Source organism: Propithecus coquereli, unplaced genomic scaffold (assembly GCF_000956105.1).
Source record: "Propithecus coquereli isolate 6110/MARCELLA unplaced genomic scaffold, Pcoq_1.0 Scaffold871, whole genome shotgun sequence".
NCBI classification, from domain to species: domain Eukaryota; kingdom Metazoa; phylum Chordata; class Mammalia; order Primates; family Indriidae; genus Propithecus; species Propithecus coquereli.
The window spans coordinates 606352-631071 of record NW_012154963.1 but is presented as its reverse complement, the minus strand read 5'-3'; the positions used below and the strand labels follow the sequence as shown (position 1 = coordinate 631071).

Below are 24720 nucleotides of genomic sequence, written 5' to 3'. Positions count from 1 at the left end.
CTATGGGAGGGCTGCCTGCTCTGCACTGCGAGGCTTTGCCTGGGAGCGGGGGTAGGGATCGAGCTCCTGCCTCTGATCGGTGTCTTAGAGGTGGGTGGATCCACAGAGGGGAGGGACTTGCCCAAGGTCATGCGCTTAGACTAGAGGCGCGCACGTGTGTGTGTGTGTGTGCGCGCGCGCGTATGTGCGTGTGCTTAAACTTTTCATTGAGGTATAATACACAAAAGTGAACAATCCATGCAGCCAGCAACCCAGATCAAGAAACAGAACATGGTCAGTGCCCGACGTGTCCCCATGCCACCTCCCAGGGATCGTCACGATCCTGACTTTGGTAGTGCAGAAGAGTTTTGCCTGTGTTTTGGATATTTGAGGATAGAGTCACGCAGGGGGGGTTTTCTGTTGTGGCTGCTCTCTCTGAGTAATACATTCGTGAGCCTCGCCCGTCCTGTTGTGTGTGCTGGCGGGCACTTGTCCCCACCGCTCTGTGCCTCCCCATGTGGATGCACGGCCGTATTTTTATCCCTCCTGCCCTCGGTGGGCATTTGGTTGTTCCAGTTTTGGGCTTTTGTGAGCAGTGCTGCTGCGAACATTCTGGTGCGTGCCTTTCCGTGAACACGCGGGCATCTCTGTTGGGTGCAGCCAGGAGCGCATTTTCTATGTGCTGTCATTAGTTCTCAGACCAAGCTTATCCAAGTCAGAGACTTTCGCCTTTCCCAGGCCTGGAATACGGGAGTCAAGTCCAGGAGAAGGAGGAGATGGAAAAAGAAAGAGGGCCCTGAGAACCAGGAGAACTGACCCCTACGTGGGGTTATATCCCAGTTCTCATTACCCCTGTGATTTCTCTCTCGCCCTTGGAGCAAGCTAATTCGCTTGGACAGACCCACGGCCGGGGCTCGGGCCTGGGGGGCCTTTTGCACTGTGGGTTTAAAATCTGGGTCCTGCCAAAGAAGCTCCTCACACCACATCCCCACTGCGTCTGGGCAGCCCCACAGGAAGCCGGGGGGCGGGGAGGGTGCCCAAGAGCAGGTCTGAGGCTGCAGGGGGTGCTTGGTAAGTTGCTTGGCTGAACCAGGCCTGGGGGGGTGGGTACCACGAGTCATGGGCCAAGGTTTAGTTGTTAGATGATGCATTTTATTATCCAGCAGAATTCTATGGAGTCTAAGCAAGCTGACAGCAGAATCAGGAGAAGGAAACCCACTAAGGCCCTGCCATTTAGGAAAAAAAAATCCTTGCATTGGTCAACAAAACAATCTGAGCACAAATGGGAAAAACAATCTCCTCGCCTGTCAAACCAGCGACGGGACTGGGTCCCATGAGGAAGGTGGCTGGGAAGGGGCAGGGAGGAGATGGGTTTTCTCTGAAGGGAGAGTACTAGAGGCCAACGCAGCCTCCTGTAGACTCTGGGTCCTCGCGGAGGCTCTGAGCTCTCCTCTGTGCCAGTTTAGACTTCACGGTAAAGTCCGTTAGTTTGGGGCTAAAAATATGACAGACATCTCATTCCCTATTCTGCACACTCGCCTGGAAGATTGAGGAGAGGAGGCTGGGTGGGGAATTATAACTCAGAGGTCTGACTTCGTTCCTTCCTGCTGCAGGGCCGGGCCTGGGCCTGGGGGAGGGTTTTTGGCCTGCCCCTCCCAGGTAGCTCTGCAACCCTCCCCACCTCAGGCCCTTCTGTTCCCCTGGGGAGGGATCCGCTTCCCTCCCGAGGAAGTGGTGTCTGCAGCCTTCTTCCCAGCGTGGTCGCAGCTTCACTGCTGCGTGTGGGGCTGTTTCCTGTTCTCTGTCTTGTCTTGAAGAAGTGGCCGCAGGAGGCTGTATCTGGGGTCTGCCTCCTGGAGGTCCTTGGTGCAGCTGCCTGTGTCTGCCAGGACCCCCCGGCCCTGGCTGGAGTTGAACCTGGGAACGCTTCCTGGCTCTGCGGTTGGCTCTGGCCTTGGACCCTGGTGCTAAGGGGCTCTGGGGCTCTTCTTTCAGAGGCTGGGGTGTGGGGCGGCCAGGCTCAGAGGGCTGAGGGAGAGCTGCATCTGGCCTCCCGGGACCTGTCCTCGTCTCCTCCGCTGCCCGGAGCCCGGAGCTTGGAGCTCCCACAGCCTCAGCTGGTTCTGTACAGAGAGACAAATGTTCTCATTTCTCCAGCTGTGCCAGCGGTGCCAGGGAGGTCTTTGTCGTCCAGCGAGGTGGGGGCTCTTCCATTTCCGGCAGTAAAGGGTAGGGGCAGGGACCGGGAAGGGGGAACAGGGGAGGCTGGGAGGGGCAGAGAGAAACAGAGAGAGTGTCTAGGGAGGGGACAGGGCCTCGGTGGGTAATAAAAACACCCTGTCTATAAATATGAGGATGCATTTGTATCTCTCTGCGTCCTAGCTTTCCTTATTTATATGGAAATATGGAGGGAACACATGTTAGCTCTGAGATGTATTGCTGGGGCTCCCATTAAATACATTTCAATTTAGCTGACACCAAGTATGGGGAAGCGGTGTCAGCTTGCTCTGCTCTGCTGACAGTCCTGAGGCTGGTGGCGGCATCCGAGGGGGCGAGTGACATGCCTCCCTCCTGGGTGCCATCCCTGGCCTTGTCTTTGGGCATCTCCTGGGCAGAAGATGTGCTTGGTGCTGGGGAGACCCTCGGGAAGGAGTGGGGGCTGTCTCCCCCGGGTCTCAGGGCTTCTGGAGCTCCTCACCACACACAGAGGGTGGGGGCAGCTCCTGAGCCCGGGCTTGGGTGGGGGTGTCCTGCTCTCTTGGTCCGGTCTGATGGGGGGGCTTAAAGGACCATCCAAGGGGATCTGTCTCCTTAGGCACAGCTGCAGTGAGCTCTGGGCTGCGGCGACCCACACCTGCAGAAGTCCTCCTGTCTTTTGGGGTGATGCTGTCTGTTGACATCTATTAAGAATTGGCTTAATCCTTCCTATGCAGGGCGATCCAGAACCCCCCAAATCTCCAAGATTCTTGGGGAGGAGGGGCTTATGTTTCCCTGGTCACCTCTTGTCCTGATTTCTTGCCTCTGCTGAATTACCCCGCTCCGGCGTCTCTCCTGCTTCCTCGGTCTTTCGCACATTGGCCTAGTGGGAAGGGCGCCCTGTTCCCCCTGAGCCCCCACTCCAAAGCCCACTCACGCCAAGCCATGGGTGTAGCCACCTGCGCAGAGGGGGGTTTCAGACCACGCCCAGCGCAGCTAACGGATTCAGGTTTCCGCTTGCACACCTGCCACTAGGAGCCCCTGGGTCACCCTGCGGCAGGGGCTTCCCCGTCCTGCTTAGCCCCTCTGCCCACTCCTGCCACCCTGTCCCTGCGCCTCCTTCTCTCGCCTTCTTTTTTTTTTGAGACAGAGTCTCACTCTGTCTGCCCTGGGTAGCGTGTGGTAGCGTCATCGCAGCTCACTGCGACCTCAAACTCCTGGGCTGATTTTTCCATGTTTTGTAGAGACAGGGTCTTGCTCTTGCTCAAGCTGGTCTCGAACTCCTGGCCTCAAGCGGTGCTCCCGCTCGGCCTCCCAGAGTGCTAGGATCACAGGCGTGAGCCACCACGCTGGCCTCCCTCTCTCCTTCTCTCCCAGGCGTCCTGTGGAACTATGAGAGTCACCGACCTCTCGCTGGGTCTGCTCTGGGCTGCTGGACGCTGCTCTGCCCACCCGGGAGTGTAGCAGAACGAAACCGAGCCTCTCCCTGAGCGGGTTTATAGCTTCTTTCCTTTCCTGATACCTGCTCTCTAGGGGCAACTGGGGGAAGATGCAGAAACAGGAGTCGGGCTGTAGAACCTCAGAGGTCAGTGACTCCAGCCCCCTCATTTTACAAGAGGGGAAACTGAGGCAAAGAGAAGGAAAGCAACGTGCCTCCCCTCCAGCCTGGCCTGGGCCACCCAGCAGCTGCCGCGGCCTCTGCTCTGTCAGCTCTCGGTGCCCTACAGCTCTAGGCCAGAGCTCGGAGTTTTTGGCCTATCAGCTATTTAGCAGGCAGGGGGACGGGGCTGGAGCGTGGTGGGGGGTCCTGTGATGCTGAGGTCACAGGGAGGGGCGCAGGCCGTGAGGAGGGGCAAAGGGAGCTTGGGATGGGCTCGGAGAGCCGGGCCAGCAGAGGCACGGGCAGGGTGCCAGGTTCCCGGGAGCACAGTGTCACCCCAGAAGGCGCGGTGTGGGCTCCGCACTGCTGGGTGCTGCACCTGCAGGAACGAGCTGCTGCCCAGGCCCTGCGGTCAGTCGGGCCTGAGCGCTCTGGCCAGGGCGTGGCTGGGGGACTCAGATGGCAGGCCCTGATTCTAGGGCATCCCAGCCACGGTCTCGCCTGCCTTTGTTCATTCCACTCCTTTGGGGAAGGGGCCACCCCAGCCCAAACTATGCGCAGTGGCTCACCAGGCCCGTCCGGGGAGGCCAGGCAGGCTGTGCACTGCACAACTCCATGATGCCCATTTGGCGGCCAGAAGACGGGTGGTCTGGGGGTTGTGCAAAACAGCAGCCAGGCCGGGTCATCTGATGTCCTCCCGTTTTTGTAGCTGAAACGATGGGAAACCGCCTCTTGTTGCCTCTGTGCCCCAGGCGCTGGTGACGGCTGGGCGCTGTGTTTGGATGATGGGCTCGGGTAGGGGTCTCAGAGATGAGAGTGATCCGAAGGGTAAACCGTTGCCCACAACTCTGTGAAGTTGAAAGGGACGGGAGCTGCTTCTGTCTCGTTTGATGGATGAACCGATTGAGTGGGTGAGAGCGTGGGGAGGGGCCGGGTGGCCAGACAGGCCTGAGTTGGTTTCATTTAACTGGTTTTTAAAAAATCCACTCAGTTTTCTGAGAGGGAAATGTGGGAAGGTCATTTGCTGTTTCAGCTCTTGGGCTGAGGAGGGAAGAGAGACGGTATTTTTACTTCCTTCCCTTCTGTGCCCATTTTCTCCTACCCGACCCCACCCGGGGTCTGCTTGTGCAGCTCCGCCCCTCCCTCCTCCTCCTCCGCTCCCTGCTCTCCTGGCCCCTCCTGCCTCCCCTGTTCGTGCTGTTCAGGACGGGGGCCTGGTCTCCCCATCTCCCTAAGGAAGATGCTCCTCCCTCCTCTGGAGCCGGTGCCCCGCTAGCATTCCCAAGGCACATGAGTGATCCCTCCCCAGATCCCGGGGGCCTCCCCTGGCCTCAGCAGGCTCAGCTGGCAGGGGAGCCCGGCCAGGGGGGTCTTACATCACGTGGGAAAGCGGCAGCTGCTGGGCCGGCCAGAGCCAGGGGAGGGGGGACACGCCCAGCAGAGGTGTCAGAGCAGCTCTGAGGACAAGGGCCTCTCTCAGCTCAGTTGCCGGCCGCCCCTCCCTTCTCTCCCTCCTCTGCCCCTTGTTCTCAGTGGCCTCTGCTGCCACCTCTGCAGTGCTGTGACATGGGGCTGCCGGGGACCTGCTATTCTTGCCTGGAGCTGGGGCTGCTGAGACCGAGAGCAGTCGGCTGCCTCCCCACGGTCACACGGGGTTGCTCTGTGTCGCAGCCCTGCCTGTCCCTCTGAGCCTGCTGGGGTGTCCGAGTCCTGAGAAGCAGATGCCGTTACTCACACCCCTCGGCCCTTACGATTTCGATTCCAATGCACACGGACCAGACTTCCAGCTGCCAGCACCTGTGTGGCTTTGCTGAGAGCTTCCTTTGGCCACCCCGCAGTGGGCAGAAAGTGCCAGAATGTGTCCGTCCCTGGGAGCAGCCCTGCCCCAGTGACTGGGCGGAGATGGTGTGTAGACGCCCCAGCTCCCTCGCCCCTCCCCTGGTGGGGCGGCTCAGGCGTGCTCACACTGGCTCGGGCTCCGGCATGGCTGAGCTCCGGGTGCGCCTGGCGCGGTGGCCTCCCCTGCCCCGTCTCCCCTCACCCTCTGTGGGGTTCCTTCCCCTTGCAAAGCCTTGTCCCGGGCTCCGCTTCTGGGGAACCCCACCCACAGCGTCCCCTACCTCTGGCCCTGCAGCCCGAGGCACAGGAGGGTTTGTGTCTCCGTGTGGCTTGGCTCGTTTGTCACGAGTGGCTTAGAGCCTGGCCTGTGGGGTTCAAAGGAGCTGAGTTGGGGGTTTTGGTGCCCGGAGCTGAGCGCCGTGAGGACTGTGTGGAGGGCTGTGTAAAACCTCCGGAAGATTTGATCGAGAAGGCGGGCAGGAGCTGCGCTCACGCTGGCGTGTGTGCGCTGATGGCCGGGATGATTGGAAAGGAAGCCGTGAGCGTCCCGGGCCGGTTAACGGGGTCCCGGTTGATGCACTTTGCTTTCAGTCAATTCTGCTCTTCACGAGGTCTCCCTGCCCAGGCTGGGGACAGAGGACAGGGCTGCCGCCTCGGCCCTAGAGGGGCCTGCCCTGCCAGTTGACCTTTGACCTTTGGGAACCCAAAGCCCAACTTGAGGTTCAGGACAAATGCATTCTGGTTTTCCACAGCGGGGTCTGGGGAGTGGGATAGGGAAGGGGTCAGTGCCCAGAGCCTGAGCCGGAGAAGCGGGTTGGGGAGCAACAGGGGCCCGGACCCTAGAACACGGCTGCCAACCTCCCGTGTGCGTCAGGATCATGTGGGGAGCGAGCAGAGCGCGGATTCCTGGGCCCCAGGCTCCAGGGAGGTGAGCTGGCAAATCTAGACCAGGGCCCGGGGTCTGAATTTTCACCGCCTGGCCGGGAGATTGAGTTGCCGTGGATGACGGACTACACTGTCGGAAACCCTGACCTGGAAGTTCCGTGTGGAGCCGGGGGCTTCCCACGCCATCCCGCGGGCCTGAGCGTTGCTGGGGCCCGGCTATGTCTAAAGCTGCATTTTACGGTTGACAAAACTGAGGCTCAGAGAGGTTAAACTCTATCCTAGCCTTGCCCAGCGGTAGGGAGCAGGGTTGGCCCAGCGCTCTCTGCTCTACCCTGACGCTGTTCCCTGCACGCAAGGCGACAAGGGCAGCAGGGGTGTCCTGCCCTGCAGGGGTGATGGTGGTGGGGGCTCCCTCTCCAGACCCCTCCCTTGCGGGGGCCAAGGAGTGCCTGGGAAGATGGGGGCCCTGGGGTCCCACCAGGCGGCCTCCCGTGGCCTCCCGTGGGGCTTGGAAGGAGCCGGGTTGCTTGGGCCTCACCTGACTGTGCCCACGCTGTGCCCGCAGTGATGGGTGGCCCTGAGTCCCGCGGCGTCCTCCGCAAGATGAGCGACCTGCTGGAGCTGATGGTGAAGCGCATGGACACGCTGGCCAGGCTGGAGAACAGCAGCGAGCTGCGCCGGGCTGGCGGCGACGCGCACTTTGCGGCAGACAGGTGAGGGGGCGCGGAGGACGGGGAGATGTGCGGGGCAGGGCTGGGGAGGTGCCCTGGGGGGCTGTGGCTGGGGCATGGCCTCGAGATGCCCTGCAGGGCCTGGCCCAGGTGCGGTCTCTCATCCCCTTCCTTGTGAATCCGGAGAAAACCTCGATACAGAAAACCACGCGGTAACCGACCCGATGCGTCTCCACCACCCCATTTAGCCACTGCTAACGCTTGTCACATTGGCGGCCTTTCTTTCTTTTTTCTTTTTTAAATAAAATATCACAGATGAAAACTGAAGGGCCCTTTAGAAACTTCTCCCTAGAGACAAGTGCCCTCCTGAGCTTGGTGCCGGCGTAAGTTCTAAGTACTTTAGCACACATTTCCCACGTGCACACACACATAAATGCACACTGTGTCATTTTAACAAATTTCACCTAAGTGGCACCTCCCAGCACATATTCTGCAGCCTGGCTCTTGTTGTTGTTTTTGAGCTCTGTCCATGTTAAGGGGCACGTGTGGCCACTAATGGACCCCAGGCCATTTGTGCCAAGTAGAATTTCCTGGTTTATTTATTCTGTGTAGTCCTCTGCTTAGGCCAGCATGTCTGAGAGTCTGTGGTCCGCATCTCTGCGGGAAGCCCGGCCGTGCAAAATCCAAGTTGTGTGTTTTAGGCATATAAGAAATCTCCGGTGCCTCGGAGAACAGGCGTGTGTGAAGTTGGGCCGTCCCGACTGGGGTGTCCTAGCCCCCAGAGTGGGTAGGGAAGGAGGAGCTGTGACGCCACCCCACGCTGGGGAGATGAGCTCCACTTTCCCTCTTTTTTCTCTTTTTTGAGCTGAGGTCTTGCTCGTTGGCCAGGCTGGATTTGAACTTCTGGGGCTCAGGTGATCCTCCCACCTCCACCTCCCGAGTAGCTGGGACTACAGGTGTGAGCCACCGCGCCTGGCTTGCTTCCCCTCCTTCCTCTCTTTCATGTACTGGGGAACTTTGTCAGATTGATTTGCTAAATGTGTTCTAGCTGCTAAAAAATAATTTTGAAACCCACACTCTTAGACAATCTGCAGAAAAGCTCTGCCTCAGCCAGTGTGTGATGTAACAGCTGAAGCTCCAGGCATTTCTAGAGCTGGGTGAAATCGAAGGAGGTGATGGCGCTGGGTCCTGGCCAGCCCGAGGGAGGAGGGGCGCAGGAGGGACCCCCCTCCTGGGTCGGGCCTGAAACTCCGCGTGCCCCTGCGGGCTGGTGTGGGATCCTTTGCCGCGTGGTCTGCCCGTGCTGGGCTGCTGGCCCGGGGCCAACCTCTAACTGGCCTTGCCGACTGAGTGAGCGTCCTGGGTGCCAGGCAGGGCCAGCCTGGTGTCAGCGTCCTTGTCCTCAGGTGAGGTGACATTTATAGAAAGTGCCCTAAGCATTGTTTTTACTGTGTCACCTCCACGATCTCGTCCATCCCATGACCATCCCATGGGGGGCTTGAGTCTCCAGAGGAGGAAACCGAGGCGCAGAGAAGTTCAGAAACTCACCCAAGTGGCGCAGCGGCACGGGGCCGGCCCGGCGCTGGGTCGGCCGACTGGCTCTGCAGCCCACATTCCCGCCCTTCGTGCTCCTTTGGGCCATTCATTAACTCTGCGGCCACGTGTGGTTCAGTTTTCATCCCTTTGTAAGACTTTTCACAACAATTAATTCACAAATGAAAAAAAAAAAAGTCCTGTTAGGCTTCGTGCTCTGATGTTTTTGGTTTGGAAAACGTAGGCAGTCCTGGAAAATTATAGTCCTGGAACTGGGATTGTGTGTGGCACTGAGGTGCAGCGTCTGCCACAGGGCCTGGCTGGTGGTGGGCGCTCATCAGCCAGGAGATCGGGCCGCCTGGGCAGGCTGCATGGCCTTGTGCTGGGTCCCCAGTTAGACGCCGTTTCGCCCACCAGGACTTAGCATCTAATAGAATATTATGAACTCTGTATTGGGGGCCTGCTAAGCGCCAGGCTGCAGGTGCTGGGGACACAGGGATGAGCACAAGAAAGCTGTGTCCTCATTCCTGGAGGGGAAGCAGGAAATAACCAGCAAGAAGAAATAAACGAGATCATCGCACACACTGAAATGTGCTCCAAAGGTCAGAGACTAGGAAAGGGGCCATGCAGACAGGGTGGTCCGGGAAGGCCCTTCTGAGTCTGTGATATTTCAGCCTGACTCTGAATGATGGGCAGGGCCAGCCACGTGGGAGCTGCATTGAGAGCATTTGAGGCAGAGAGAGCAGCAGGTGCAAAGGCCCTGGGGTCTGTTGGAGGGAAAGAACCAATGTGAAGGCCAATATTGCAGAGCCTGGGGAGGGGCGGGAGAGGGTCAACTGTGCCAGATCATGCAGGGCTTTGCTGGCCATGGGACCTATTCTGAGAGCCATGGCAAGCTGTTGGGTTTATTTTTTAAAAAGATCGCTCTGACTGCTCTGTAAACTGCATTAGTGGGATGGCAAGAGGGGAAGCAGAGAGGCCAGTGGTAGAGATGGGGAGATGGAGGCAGAGGTGGTGGGGCTTCCCTAGAATTCCCTCTCCTTGTGCAGAGCTCCCTCTCCTCCGATGCTGCTTGTGTCCCCTCAGATCCACCCCTCGCCTCCCTCTCATTCTGCCCACGTTCCCGTCTGCCCCAGCCGTGCTGCCGGTCCAGCCTCCAGCCGCTGTCCACAAGTCTAGGCCCAGCTGGCCCCCTGCTGAGGATGCTGCCGAGGGCAACAGCATTGAGTGTCCGAACCTGCCTTCCTGGGCCGGGGTGCTACTGCCAGCGCATTCAGTGTCTCTCTGGTTTCTTCCAGTCCTGGTCTGTCCCTCCCTCTGCCCCCCTTGCCCTTCTCTCCTCCAGAGGAAGGAGGGAGCTGGGGGGGAGCATGCGCCACCTCCCGGCTCCGTCCCAGGAAATAGCGACGATCCATCATGACCAGCGGAGCCATCAAACCCACAGACAGAGCCGTAAATCTCAGGGACACTGTTGCTTCTGGTCTCGGGCGGGGAGAAGCGGGGGTGTGTCCGGGGCATGCGAAAGCTGCACGCTCACGTGCCCTGCGCACAAACACTGCAGCCCCCCCCCCCACCCTTAACCCGACTCCAGCATGACCAACCCGAAGCCAGGCAGGCGAGGACCCCACAGCAGCACGGCTGGTGTGTCTCCGGCACACTCTCGTGCACCTGAGCTTGGGTTTCCCGCTTTGCAATTGTCTGCGGCTTAAAAGAAAACCTCTACCATCCTCCATCTGCCCTTCTGGAAGCTTCTGGGCTGCCGCCTTCTACTTGTGGCTGGTGTGTCCTCGGGGAAAGCAAATTTGCTTTTTTAGCCTCGGAAAACATAATTAGGGAGGCAGATTGGCTGCAAATGGCATCATGTTATGTATCCTAAAACCAAATAGTAATGATCTTTGAATTTTCCATAAGGCCATAAAACCACGGAGAGTTGAGGCTGTTTTTGAGTCAATCCGTATTCGTCAGCTGCCTACTGTGTGCGGTCTGGGCGGGAGATCTGAGAGTAGCTGGGGGGATGCGAAGGAGGTGGAATCGGAGTCCTGTCCTTGGAGAGTTTACGACCCCCTGGGGAGAGGGAAGGCACGCCCCTTCCTGTGCAGCCTGGACAGTAATGGGACACATCTGCCCAGCCTGGCCCCCGGCCCCTGAGTGGGAATCGGGCTGCTCACCGCCGGCTGGCCGCGAGCATTTAACGTCTCTGAGGCTCACGTGTGCGTTAGAGACGGCACCGAGGGAAGGGAGGGCAGGGCCCTGTGCCCGGCACTCAGAAGGATGGTCCGTCTCCCTTCCCCACACCTGAGGGGGGCGTGGGATGAGCCCTGAAGGAGGGACATTTCGACGAGGTGGACAGAGGGAGTGAGCAGGCCCACCTGCAGACTCAGCAGTGGCTGGGGCCGAGGGAGGGGCCTAGGGAGAGGCGCTGCCGGGTCGCACTCTGCGGCTGGGGGACCTGGCGAGCGAGGGGCAGTGATGGGCACGAACCCCGAACGGAAAACCGCCCGTGGACTCCAGACTCCCTACTTTATGTCTTAAGGTGGGGCCATAGCCCTGGACTCCACTCTCGAATATCCACCTGCCCGCCCACCGGGATGTCCTGGAGCGACTCAAACTCGGTGTCTCCTGAATGCACCCAAGACCCCATGTCAGGCCACGGCAGCTCCTACATTTCCACGGCTCGGACCCTGACCTCGCAGTCAGCCGTGACCGTTTTCTTTCTCACACCCGTGTCCGGTCTGTCAGCAGATTCTCCCCGTCTTCTGAATGTGCCTAGAATCCCACCTCTTCTCACCACCCTCCCAGCTCTTCCCGACTCAGCAGCCAGTGGGATCTTTTAAAAACAATTAGGTCAAGTCTCTCCTCCGTGGCTCCCCAGCTCACTCAGGCGAGAGCTAAAGTTCTTCCAGGGGCCCCGGTGTGCCTGGCCTCACTTGTTCCCAGCCTGCTCGCTGTTCCTGGAGCACACTGATTGCCCGCTGGCCACAGGACCTTTGCTCTCCCAGCCTGGCTTCGACACCCCAGCTTTGCTCTGCTGGTGGGAACTAATGATGCCACACACAGCTACCCCAGCTCTGCCCTGTTACAGTGGGACGGTGCGCGTGTGCGTGTGTGTGCATATGTGTGCACGTGTGTACTGATGTATTCACTTGTGGTTCCGGAGAGAGAGATCCTGTCCGTTCTCACCCGGGGAGGGGCCCAGACCCTTGGTCCTCTGTTCAGAGGCCTCCCCAGCTCCAGTGGAGGCTCTGGGTGGGTCTGGGGGGGCTGAAGCAGAGCAGTGAAATGCAGGTGAGGCTGGACCCTGGTGGGGGTCCCCACGACCCAGGGGGTGTGTGTGAGAGACACAGAGCACATCTCTTCGGCTCCTGTTTCTGGCTGTGTGTGTGTGTGTCTCCCGGTATGCATGTCTGCGGGTACCTGTGTGCGTGTCTTTGTGTTTTAAAAGGCAAACGATCAGTTTCGTAATAAAATAACAACTCCCAGCAAGCACCCTGCCAGCTGCAGGGCAATCGATACCCCACTAATCGAAAGCAACCTGCATAAAACAGGGGCGGAACATGGAATTAAGCTTCCTTCCCGAGGCCACCTGGAGAGCTCGTTCTTGGGGCAGGGGGACTGGGCTGGAGTCGGTGATTACCTTGTGGGGCTGGGAGGAGGGGCCTCTTTAGGGGACTGGCTGGACACTGAGGTCACAGTGTCCACGAGAGGTCACCATGATGGGTTTGGGCTCACTGAAGGGTGGTTTCTTCTGGGAGGGAGGGAAGGCCTCCCAGGGAGGACATCTGTTAGCCTGGGAAGTCACTGTCCCCCAACCCCCAGAGCGGTTTGAAAATCTCTCATGATTCAGAGGCTGGCTCGGGCCACCGCTGGCACCTTCCCTGGGAGAGAGGGGTCTGGTTGGCAGGTCAGGGGCCTCTTCCAGCCGGAGCCACCCCCAGAGCAGCCCCCAGCCCCCAGGGGCATGATCTGGCTTCCAAAGGACTTTGCTGCAGAGCTGGCCGAGGTAGCAATACTGACACTTAACGATGATAGTCATAATAACAGCCGCCCCGCCTTGGGTACTTCTGCACTGTGATCCCCACCGACGGCCCGATGGGGAAGACCCTGTCCACGTCTGCATTTTACGGATGCGGGCCAGGGACTCAGACAGGGAAATGACAGGCGCTGGTGACATTGTAGGGGCCCAGCCAGGCCTGTGTTGCCTGCGCAGCCCAGTGGCACGGGGATCCGGGGCAACCACGGAACAGCCACGGTTGTTTCACGTGGGTGCAGAGAAGTCCTGGGATTGCGAGTGTGGTCTCTGGCTCCCCCTTCAGGACCTGACCACCTTCCAAGGGCCCTGCCTCCTAATACCATCACCTTGGGGTTAGGATTTCAACATGCAGAGTTTGGGGCACACGGACGTTTGGTCTGGAACAGGCAGGACCGAGTGCGTGTGTCGTGTATTTCTCCACGCGGTCCTCTCCTGCCCACACAGCCTGGGTTCTCGGGCACCCGCATGTTGCTGCCTCCTGCCCTGTGTGGTGCAGCGACATCCTGCGGTGTGCCTGAGGGTCACCCCACACAAACATGTCCCCGATTGCCCTCACCCCTGCCCCTTCTCTCTGATACGCCCTCTCAGGGCACCGCTGAGGCTGGGCCTGCCTCTGGGGCATCTGCGTACCCTCCGAGCCTGGCACTGAGCAGTAGACGTGTGGGAGGCACACAGATGGCGGGACCTCCAGGGACCCCTCTTCTGAGCTCTCAGCTTCCCCCTGCCCCACCCGTGGACTCCAGATTCCCCAACATGGGCTGGGTCTTCACTGCTGATGTCCATGTCTCTCTGCCGGAAGCAGAGGCTCATCTGGGTTAACAACCTTCCTCATTTAAAATGCACGGACCGGGATATAAAAGGAAAGAAACCAAAATATACTACAAGTAGGACGAAAGGGCTCTCGGTCGTTTGCGCCTGTTGGAAGAAGACGGGTGCATTCAATGGTGGGAGTGGGGCCGAGGGCGTTGTCCCCGTGTTCTCCCTGCCCGGGTGGACAGAATGAAGGTTTGTACCCTGGTCATGGGTCCTGCAGGGTTGGAGGGTTGTTGCCTGGGAAACTCCTTCTGCCAGAGCAGTTTCAGCCTTTGCCTCCTGCCAGGGCTTATCCCGGTAGAAACAGCCCTGAGGGTCCCAGCCCCAAGGATGTCACTCCCTAGACTGGGGCTGGAGAGGCTGGCCTTTTGCCCAGTCATGGCCTTGGACTAATGTCCTGCCCCTTGCCTGCCCTGAGCCACCTGGACCCCTTCCAGGAGAAATGGTGCATTCTGCTGTCTCAAAGCCCACTTCTTGGCACCATCTGCCCGGCATATAAGGGATGGGAAATGGGTTTTCTTCACGCAAACCAGCTTCGTCTCAGGGCGGCCTCTGATTTATTGAATCCAGAGTTCCACCCCTGGCTCCAGGCTGCCTCCTTTCCTGAGGACTATGCCCCTGTAGGCTCGTAAACACCAAATGCGCTCCAGACCTGCATCGGGAAGGCCTGGCTCCCTGTCCTTCCCTGGCGCCTGCTGTCCCAGCTCCCCCAGGAGCAGCCTCCACACTGCCCCTCCCCAGCCACAGTGGCCGGTTCAGCAGCACCCTGGGCTGGGCTGGGCTGAGCAGGCTTTGCAACCACGTTGCCTGGTTGGAACCTGATTTTCACTTTATAAGAGCTGGGTTACCCTGAGCAAGGCAACGTTGCTGTGCCTTGGTTTCCTCATCTGTACAATGGGGGCGTTAAAAGGAATCGTGGCGTTGTCATGAGTGTTGAACGAGATAACCCACATAACGAGCTTGGCAAGAGCGCGCTGGTGGCTGCGAGCTATTTTATTATCATTATCGTTAGCGGAATGGGTTTCTCACGTCCTCCTGACTAGGAAAGCCCTGCCTCCCCGGCTGCCTTATGACTTAAAGGGCATCCCTCCATAAAAAAGATTTAAAATTGCATTATTTTCCTCGGGCTGCCGTAACAAAGTACCGCAAACAGCGTGGGTTAACAGCAGCGACGGATTGTCGGATTGTCGCGGTCTGGGGGCTGGAAGTCTGGGATTAAGGTGCCGGCAGCCGAGCTTCCTCCGACGGTGCTGGGGAGGGACGTGCCCCAGGCGTCTGTCCCAGCTTCTGGCAGTTCCTTGGCTGGTGGCAGCGTCACTCCAGTCTTCCTGTGGTGTCCTCCCTGTGTGCATGTTTGGGGCCGAATTTCCCCTTTTTATAAGGACACCCGTCATATTGGATTAGAGACCCGCTCTGCTCCAGTGTGAGCACATACTAACTTTACTAATTCCATCCGCGGTGACCCTATTTTCAAATAAAGCCAAATTCTGAGCTGCTGGGGGTTAGGACTACAGCACATAAATGGCGGGGGACAATTTAACCCACAGGAAAAATTGCATTTTACGATTACAGTGATATAAGGACAAATATATTAACATTACATATTCAAACATTTTCTACAAGGTTTCTTCCCCTCACCCCAATTTTTAAAGAAAGCCAAACATTTTCACGGGTCCCTCAAAGTGTTGGGAACCCCGGCTTGCCCTCCTGGCCCGGGAGGAGAAGGGAGCCCTGGTGCCAGCCTCCCCCCGTGTTGACGACACCGGGCGCTGTGCTTCCCGGGCCCCATCGGCGGGAGGCCGCTGTCCGCCGCCCCGGTGCCCGCCCTGTTCTCTTTCCCACCCCTGCATTTCCCAGGTCACAGATCTGCTGTGGTTTGAGGCTTCACGACATCTACTTTTATTGTCATTTTTAGAAAAGCTTCACAGGGAGAGAAGCTTAATCATATATTATTTGGAAATAGAAAGTGCTGTGCAAATGCTAAGTCCAGTATAATAATAGTGACACCAAGTAATTCTGTTTTGAACAAGTAGAACTTGTTAAATCAGACAGATGCCATCTGCACTATTTAAAGCCCGTGCTAGTGGTATGTTTTATGCAGAAACACGTATCATAGGAAAAGTGCCGAATCCCCAAAAACTAAAGTGCTTTGCTCTGTAGCTGGGCTTATGAACTTCCTCTGGGGAATGGGATGGCTGCTGTAAGTAGGGAGCAGAAGCACATCAAGCATGTATTGAGCACCTACTGTATGCCGAGTGCTTTACCTTCAGCCTCCTCTCTCATCCTCACAAAACTCTGTTATTCAGATTTTGTAGTTCAAACCTGAGTTCAGAGAGGTTAGGTAACCTGTCCAAGGCCACACAGCTGTGAAGTAGAGTCGGGATTTGAATCCAAGACCTCTGACTTCAAGACTCTCACTCTTTCCGATAAACCTCTGAATAAAGTGGACAGTCGCTGGCCCGGGGCTTGAAAATCAGGGGCATCCCTTGATTTCTCCCTCTTGTGAGAGCAGCGGAATTAAAGCTTGGCCTTCAGAGAGAGGAAGATGGTGCAGAAGGGAACCTCCTGACAGCAGGGGCGGCTGGGAGAACCCAGACTCTCCTTGTGACATGTTAAGAGCCGTTTTCCCATGATGCTGCAGATGGTGACTGTGTTGGTTTCCTAGGGTTGTAGTTAAACAATCAGCACACACCGGGAGGCCTGAACGACAGTTCTGTGTTTTCGCACAGTTCTGAGGGCTGGGAGTGTGCAATTACGGTGCAGCAGGGCCGTGTTCTCTCGCTGGGCTCCAGGGGAGAATCTTTCTTGCCTCTCCCGGCTTCCGGTGGTGGCGGCAATCCTGGCATTCTTTGGCTTGTAGACCCGTCACTGCGGCCTCTGTCTCCGTCGTCACCTGGCCTTCATATAGGGACCCCAGCGATGGGATTTAGGGCCAGCCTGATGCAGTACGACCTCATCTAACTAATTACATCTGCGAAGACCCTGTTTCCAAACACGGCCGCATTCTCAGGCGGCAGGTGGATGTGGATTTTGGGGGACGCTGTTCATTCTGCAGTGGTGGAGCCCTGAGCCTGTGGCCCTTGCTGGGCAGTGCCAGGCGCCCAGCACGTCCCTGTCCCTGAGGCTCCATTTGGGGTTTCAGGGCAGCCACTCACAACCGCGCCTCCCGGTGTGGGGGGTTCGGAGAAGTGATCCGGCGCCTCGAGGGAGAGCTGCCTTCAGGAAGGGTTGAAATGGGTTGGGGTCCCACAGTCTCCAGTGACCTGGAAGGACCCCCAGGCTGGTCCCTGACATGGGTTGTGTGTGTCCCAGGGTCTCTGGTTAGACCTAGGACAGGCACCCAGCTTTCCCCGCCCTGGGCACCCCCGTCGTGATGGGAGCCCTGTCTGGGCCGACCCAGCGGCATTGGAGGCTTCCCATTGGCCTCCACGCTGCGGCCACCGCCTTTGGTCACCTGAACTTGCGCTCCCGTCAGAGGAGTGGCCGTCCTGTCCCTGTGGGTTGGTGTGGAAGGCAGTTCCCCAGTCGTCAATGGGAACTGATTTCGGGGCCATGGGACGTCAGTCAGCACTAACCCCAGCACCCTCAGTGGGCGACCGTTGCTTCTGGAGGACGCAGCGATCTTGGTGTCACGGTAGTGTGTCGCCCTCCGCGGGGTTGTGGGGCGTGAACAGACACACGGTGTGTGTGGTGCTGAGGTTTCGTGGAGGGAGGGCGAAGAGGGGAAAAAATGTCCAGAAAACCTCCTGGGGTGGACAATGATGAGAAAAGGTTGAGACCCCTGGTGTAACCCAAACCCATTTTGCGCAGTTTCAGCCACGGCAGTGACAGTGCTGTTAACACAGACGGCTCAGCGCTGTGCACTCGACCCCTTTCCTCCTTCAGCACTCACGACTGCACCAGGTAGCTACTGTTCACGTCTCTGTGGTACAAGGCGAGAACACTGAGCACAGAGAGGCTAAGCGACTTGCCCAGGGTCACACAGCTCACAAGGGCTGAGCGTCACCTCATTGCACATACTGCTGTGAGTTGAAGCTCGGTGATCTGAAGACCAAAGAGAAATATCCCTGCTGCCTTCTGCCTGAGGACTTCGTGAGCAAAAGAAGCACCTGGCTTCTAAGTCTCTTCTCAGTCTTATTTGTGATCTCACAGAAGGCTGTGCAGGGTGGACTGTGTCCTCTAAAAAGGTGTGTCCACGTCCTAACCAGCAGGGCCTGTGACAGTGACCTTATGTGGATATGGGGTCTTTGCAGATGTGATCAGATCAAGATGAGGCCATGCTGGCTTAGGGTGGGCCCTGGCTCCACGGCTGGGTCATGAAACAGGAATTTGGACACAGACGGACAGGGGGAGAAGGTCGTGGGAAGACGGGGCAGAGGTTGGGATTACGTGGCTGCCGACCAAGGAACGTCATGATCGCCAGCTGCTGCAGGAGCTGGGAGAGGCGAGGAAGGTGTCACCAGCCCTGCCAGCACCCTGCTTTCTGACTCCAGCCCCAGAACTGTGAGAGGATAAACGCGCGTGGCTTTGAGCCACCCAGTTCGTGGTAGTTTGTGGCGGCAGCCTGAGGAAACCAGCACAAAAGCTGTGCCAGTTCCATTTTCAGAGTCCCTGGTTTGTTTGTTTTTCCCAAAATTGGCATTGGGGCATGAGCTAAAGGGCGAGAGGATGGACTGGATTGTGTGAGCATGTGTGTGTACACGTATGTATGTGCACACGTGTGTGCCTGTGCACGTGTATACATGGGGGACTCGTTCCCCTCCCGTCAGGGCAGGTGGGCCGAGGGTCCCACCGCGCCTTCCCTGGCAGGCAGCTCACCAGCCCAGAGAGCAGGGAAGGGGGCTTTGCAGACCCAAGCAGAGCCCAGGTTGGAAAAATCCTTCATTTAATCCCCATTATACGTGGCAAAAGACCCAGAGTCTCGTATGGGGATAAATGGAGCTTAAACTGGGCCGCACAGGCAGGGGAGAGGTGGGGATCAAAGGGACCGGAATTAACGGGTTACAAAAGGCAAGCCGCTTCCCGGAGAGAGGCCCCCGGGGCGGTCCTGGCACCGAGAAATTCCCCAGCACAGCGGAATCTATCTCAATAGAAGTTTCCGCAATGAGATAAATACTGCCCATGATGTCCAATAAACTTCCCCGAGAGCCGAGTAGTAATCAACACAAGGAAATAAATTCTCCGAAAGTAAAAACAAGGCCAGCGTTATTGTGAGGCAGAGGGCTGTGACGGCGGTGGCAGTCAGCTCATCTAAGATCCCGGGAAGGATTCGTTCTTGAGCAGCCAGTGATAGTTTACTGGAGTTTTAATTCTTGGCAAGTCCTCACAGGCTTCCGTGGGCGGAATTTATCCTGGCACAAGACGGCCCCTTGGAAGGAGACAGAGAAACAGACTCGGGGCAGCCGCGTGCCTGGGAAACCAGCCTTTGTCACCTGGTGGGGTCGTCGCTGGACAGATCCCGTCTGGGCTCTTGAGTGGAATTCCTCTGCCTGTTTCGGCCCCAGGCACCGCCCTTGACACATGTGGGACACGCGCAGACACGCCCAACATGTACAGATATGGGCATCCGTGCAGACACGGACACGTGTGCAGATGTGGGCACACGTGTAAATATGGACACACGTGTAGACATGAACACGTGCAGATGTGGGCTTTCCCATATGGTGGAAACCCGCGTGCATTGATGGGGCGGGTGGCCGGCTCCATCTCCTGCCCTTCCGTCCACTCGGGGTGGGTCTGGGTGCCTGGAGCACTGCAGGTCCTGCTGCCTTTGCCCTCTGACCTTACTGGCGGGCACTCCTGGGAAGGCCACCCGGGCAGGGTCTGAGGCTCACCTCCAGCTTCTCCCCACCCAGGTTGGCCCCTGGGGCTGGCCTCATGGAGCGGATCCAGGCCATTGCCCAGAACGTGTCTGACATCGCCGTGAAGGTGGACCAGATCCTGCGGCACAGCCTGCTCCTGCACAGCAAGGGTGGGTGCCCAAGCCCCAGGCCACCCTCTGCCCCCAGCAAGCCGATGTGCTGGGTACTGGCTGGGCCTGGGGGTGGTGGGACACTGGGGGGAAGGCCCAGCCCCTCCTGACAGCAACTCTCCTGGCTCTCTGGAGCCCCGCTTTTGGCAGGGGGACTTGGGGTCACCCCACCCCGATCTGGCACAAGGGTGCTGAGGACAGAGGAGGCCCCTGGAATCCCAGCCACTGGGGTCAACAGTTTCAAGGTTGAAGCTCTCTGGGGAAGGCCCTGGGCAGCCCCTGTGTTCCGCGTGATGTGGGGCTGCAAGCCCCATCTCTGCCCTTCTTGGAAAAAGTTGGGCATGCGTGTGGGTGGTGCATGAGGTCTGCTCACACCAGCTCCTCGGCGGTTCTGAACCCCCTAAGGAGGCGGGGCGTGGGAGAGGGCAGCCCAGGCCTGGGGACACCCTCGCACGTGGGCTGTGCAGCTGGTGGGCTTTCGGTGAGAAAACGCAGGCACAGGGTCGTGTGGGCCACTGCCCCCCTCCGCCCAGGCCAGTGTGCTCCTCATGCCTCTCTCCCCGGGCTCCTTCCTGGCCCGGGTCAGCAAGTTGACCTCTCCCTACAGTGTCAGAAAGCCGGCGGGACCAGTGCGAGGCGCCCAGCGACCCCAAGTTCCCTGACTGCTCGGGGAAGGTGGAGGTGAGGCCTGGGGCAGAGGACTGTGCAGGAGCGGGCGGCTCCCCTGCCGGGCTGTGTCCCAGACTCGCTCCAGGGCTCTGCTCCCGACTGGGACACCACTGTGGAGGGCCTCTCTGCCCAGCCCCGGCCCTGCCCCAGGCGCCAGCCGGCAGAGGCCAGCCCCAGGGAAATGGCTTCTCTGCTAAGCCCGTCCGCCCGGCAGCCCAGACTGCCTGGCGGGGTGAGCCTCTCTCGGGGCCTGCAGTGACTTTTTACAGCAGATGAACTATTAAACATACGCATGCCACCACCAGCCCCTCTGTCCTCACTCCTTCCAGCCCAGCCAGCAGCTGGACAGAGCCCTCCTGGCCCACCTCGGGGGCCCTTTTGGTTGCTTGCGTTTTTTCCTTTTGGGGGCCTTTTCCGGCCAAACTGTTCTTCCTTGTTCTTGGGTTCCTTGGGGGGGGCGGTGGTGCTGTAGACCCTTCCTGGGTGGGTCCTGCCCTGGCCCCAGCCTTTGCCCCCTTGAAGGCTGCCCCCTTACCTTGACCTCTCGCTGAACCCTGCTTGGGAAGCAGGAAACAGGGAAGGATGAGGGAGACAGCCAGGCCCGCGCTGCTGCGCCTCCTGGCTGTTTGCCCCAGAACTTCGACCTGGCCCTGTCTCCAGGGTCCTCCTCCTTCTGGGCCTGGGATGGTGGTCTTGCCCCTCCTTCTCTGGGGTCCTTGGGGGCCAGGGCAGGGGCCTGGCTCAGCTTCTCTGCTTTGCTGTGGCCCTTGCTGCTGCATCATTAGGGTGCCGCATGGGCCCCGTCCTGGGGGACCCCAGGGCTCTGGGGACACGCATGCAGAGGGAGCCTGCCGGGGTGTGGGTGGGGCTGGCGCTGGCTTCCTGCCCAGGTCTGGCCCTCTCCGCAGTGGATGCGTGCCCGCTGGACCTCCGACCCCTGCTATGCCTTCTTTGGGGTGGATGGCACCGAGTGCTCCTTCCTCATCTACCTCAGTGAGGTTGAGTGGTTCTGCCCCCCGCTGCCCTGGAGGAACCAGACGGCTGCCCGGGTGGCCCCCAAGCCCCTCCCCAAAGTCCAGGTAGGCTTGGGAGGTGGGGGAGCCAGTGAGGGGCTGGTGGGCGCGCTGGCTGGCCTCCCAGGCTGGACGTCCTCGAGGACAGCGGCAGGAAGCCTCCGCCCTGGGTGGAATGACACTGACCAGCTCTGCCAGGTGGCTGGGCAGATCCCTGCCCGTCCTGTTGGACAGACAGGAGGCCAGCCTGGTAGTGCCCTTCTGCCCTCTGCGGATGCTGCCAAGCCAGGCCTCCTTGCGGGGGCCCCCTTAATGGACTAGAATAATAGTAAAAATTGCTGTCACTACTGTGGGCTTTCTGGGCACCAGACGCTTTATTTGTACTTAAATCTCCCAGCCATGCGCCTGAGACCGCACTTCGCAGAGGAGGAAGCTGAGGTTGGAGGGCTGAGTTGACGGGTTCAAGGCACACGGTTGCTGTGGCGCCGGCTCAGCCCCACCCTGGCCTTTGGAGCCCTGGCTCTGGCCACTGCCCTCCCTGCCTCCTTGCGGAGGGTGGGCTCCCTGGGGACTGCCACAGGTGGCCACCTCCCTGGAGGGGCTCGGGGCAGGGGCTTAGTTGGAGCTGGGCTGGCGGGTGGCTGTTGCATGGGGGGGTGTTGCAGGGTGAGAGTGGGGCTCCTTGACTTTGGGGGCTGGCGTGTGGGAGGAGCTGGAGCAGGCCCGGGGCATCACGGGAGGGTGCCAGCCCCTGAACCCAGGCCAGCGGGGATGGTGGTGGCATGGCCGCGGGTTTTGGGGCTCGGAGAGCTGAGGTCCCGGCCCCTCCAGGCAGTCTTCCGGAGCAACCTGTCCCACCTCCTGGAGCTGATGGGCAGCGGGAAGGAGTCCCTGATCTTCATGAAGAAGCGGACCAAGCGGCTCACAGCCCAGTGGGCGCTGGCCGCCCAGCGCCTGACGCGGAAGCTGGGGGACATGCGGCGGGACCAGAAGCAGGTACGCGGTCCTCTCTGCACACTCGGGGAGCTGAGCTCAGGGAGCTTGGGCGACGTGCTCGGGGAGAGGGGGGTCGGGGTGGCAGAGTCTAGATAGATGCCGTGGTGGCCCCCGGCCCTTCTCAAGGCTGGGGAGAGTGACAAGCCCTTGAGGGCTCCTGCCTTCTGTGGGCCCCCGGTGCTTGTCCGGCAGAAAAGCCACGGCCTTTGCCTGGCGGGTTGGGAGTAACGAAGCCCGGCTGGGAGGTTTGCTGGCTCAGCCCTCCCTCCCTCCACCCGATACATATTTACACGACTCGCTCACGTCGCCCTTTTATTTCTTTCGGAGCCCTTATCATTTCACGAAATTATGTCTGTCTGTGTACTGTTGCCTGCCTCTCGCATCTGCATATAGCTCCGACAGGGCAGGCATGCGACTGTCTTTCTCATCTGTGTCCCTGATGCCCGGCATGGTCACTCTGGTGCCAGAAAGCACCTGCCCAGGCCCAGCCTGGAGACAGTGTGTGCTGCTGGCTGTCCCCTGGCTGGTGCACGGGGCAGGACTGAGCGGCTGCCCCTCCACGCTGACCCTCTGTGTCCTGCTTCCCCAGATCCTGGTCCACATCGGCTTCCTGACGGAGGAGTCTGGGGACGTGTTCAGCCCGCGGGTCCTGAAGGGCGGGCCCCTGGGGGAGATGGTGCAGTGGGCGGACATCCTGGCCGCGCTCTACGTCCTGGGCCATGGTCTGCGGGTCACGGTCTCCCTGAAGGAGCTGCAGAGGTGAGTGCTGGGGAAAGCCACTCGCCCCAAGCTGGAGGCAGGGAAGGGATGAAGGGGAGCCCGTCCCCCTGAGCCTCTGCTCCACCTGCAGGTCCCATGTCCCCGGACCCTGGGAGGCTGCCCGGTGTTCTATGGGATATTGCCGTCCCTCCTTCCCTCTCCACCTGCCCCGCCTGCCTCCCGCCTCCTCCGCGCTGATGCCCGTTCAGGCTTGGGGTGCAGCAGGGAGGTGCCTGTGCCTAGCGCTGTTCAAACAGGGGCCCGTCTCCCTCTCTGGGCCGATGGAACCCTGGTGTCTTTCCTCCGGGACTGGCACATTTTCCTTGTGGAATTGAGTCACGTGGGGTTCCTCTGCCTGCTGTCCTGGGGGACTTGGCTTCTTCTCTGGAACTGGCTCCTTCCTGGGTCTACTCTGGGGTCTGAGGACCTGGAGGGTGGTGGGAGGGTCAGTGATGCCCTCCCCTTCCCCAGTGCTGGGCTTCTGGGGTCCCTCTGATGCTGCCAGCGGTAGAAGAGTGGTGGTTAGAGGCTCCCCGGGCGCGTGGAGGGAGGTGGGGCTGAGGCTGATGTCGAGTGTGCGTGTGTGTGTGCGTGCGCGTGTGTGTGTGTGATTTGGTTTATTTTTAACCTCTGTATCTGTGGAATGTAGAAATACAGAAGATTTTTCTTCCTTTATCTATTAATATTTATTGTGTGATATTTGATTCATAAAAATATGTATAAACTATGCTCTGAAGCACAAGAATAAAATATTCCCCTGTGCTTACAACCTCCCGCTTGCAATCCAGAATGTCATCAGGGACCCAGGGCCGCCTAGGCCGTGCCTCCCCCAACCCAGCCTGCCCCCTCCCCAGAGGAAACCTATACCTTGAATTTGTGTATACAATTCCTTTGCTTTTTCAAAAAGTTAATTGTTTATCCATAAAAAATATATGGTTTAGTTTAGTTTTAGTTTTGAGCTTCGGAAGCATGGCATATACTGTTTCGTAGTCTCCGGACTTGGGTTTTTCAAACTCACCGTGTTTCAAACACAGCCATGTTGTTGCACGTGGCTATAGTTTGTTTATTTTCATTGCTATGTAATATTCCATTGTGTGAATGCCATAATTCTTTATCAGTGTTCCCGTTTGTGGATATTTTTTCCTGCTTTTAAAAAGGATTTTGAACAATGCTGTGGTGGCCATTCTTGTACGTGTCACCTGGTTACCTGCGTACGTTTCTCTGGGTGGAGAATCAGGTGCACGGTTGTTGGGCCTGAGGATGTGTGAAAATTCAGCTTTAGGAGATAATGCCAAATTGTCTTGTGAAGTGACTGCACCGATTAGCAGTCTCGCCACTGGGTGGGTTCCTCCGGGGCCACATTCTCACCTGCACTGAGGGTTATCAGACGTCCTGACTGAGGGTGTGATGTGGGGTCATGATATCTTGTTATGGTTTAACTCGCATTTCCTGACAACTAGCGAGGCATCCCGGCATGTCATGCTGTTGTGTCGTCTTGGTGAGACGCCCATTCGTGTCCGTTGCCCATCTTTCTGCTGAGTTACCATCTCCACGTTGAGTTGCAAGAGTTCTTTATGTGGTATGGGTATAAATCCTGTGTGAGTTACATGAATTTTAAAAATCTCCTAATTTGTTATAGTAAGGATGCAAAACCATTTGTCCTTTTTACTCATATTTCTACCATATTCAAATAACATTCAAAATTTTCCAAGTAAAAGCACTAAAATATTAACAATAGCCCCTGGAATGACACAAGAATGGGTGAC

General features: G+C 58.6%; 1 protein-coding gene across 3 annotated transcripts in view; it reads left to right on the top strand.

Moving 5' to 3' along the window:
* Positions 1 to 24720, top strand: part of MGAT5B (mannosyl (alpha-1,6-)-glycoprotein beta-1,6-N-acetyl-glucosaminyltransferase, isozyme B) — a 65043-nt gene that overhangs the window by 5726 nt on the left and 34597 nt on the right. For all 3 annotated transcript variants that reach the window (XM_012664211.1, XM_012664213.1, XM_012664212.1), the window contains exons 3-8: positions 7065 to 7212; positions 19402 to 19517; positions 20125 to 20198; positions 21095 to 21265; positions 22031 to 22195; positions 22785 to 22954. In XM_012664211.1, the coding sequence (XP_012519665.1) occupies positions 7065 to 7212; positions 19402 to 19517; positions 20125 to 20198; positions 21095 to 21265; positions 22031 to 22195; positions 22785 to 22954 (844 nt within the window). The remainder of the gene's footprint in view (positions 1 to 7064; positions 7213 to 19401; positions 19518 to 20124; positions 20199 to 21094; positions 21266 to 22030; positions 22196 to 22784; positions 22955 to 24720) is intronic.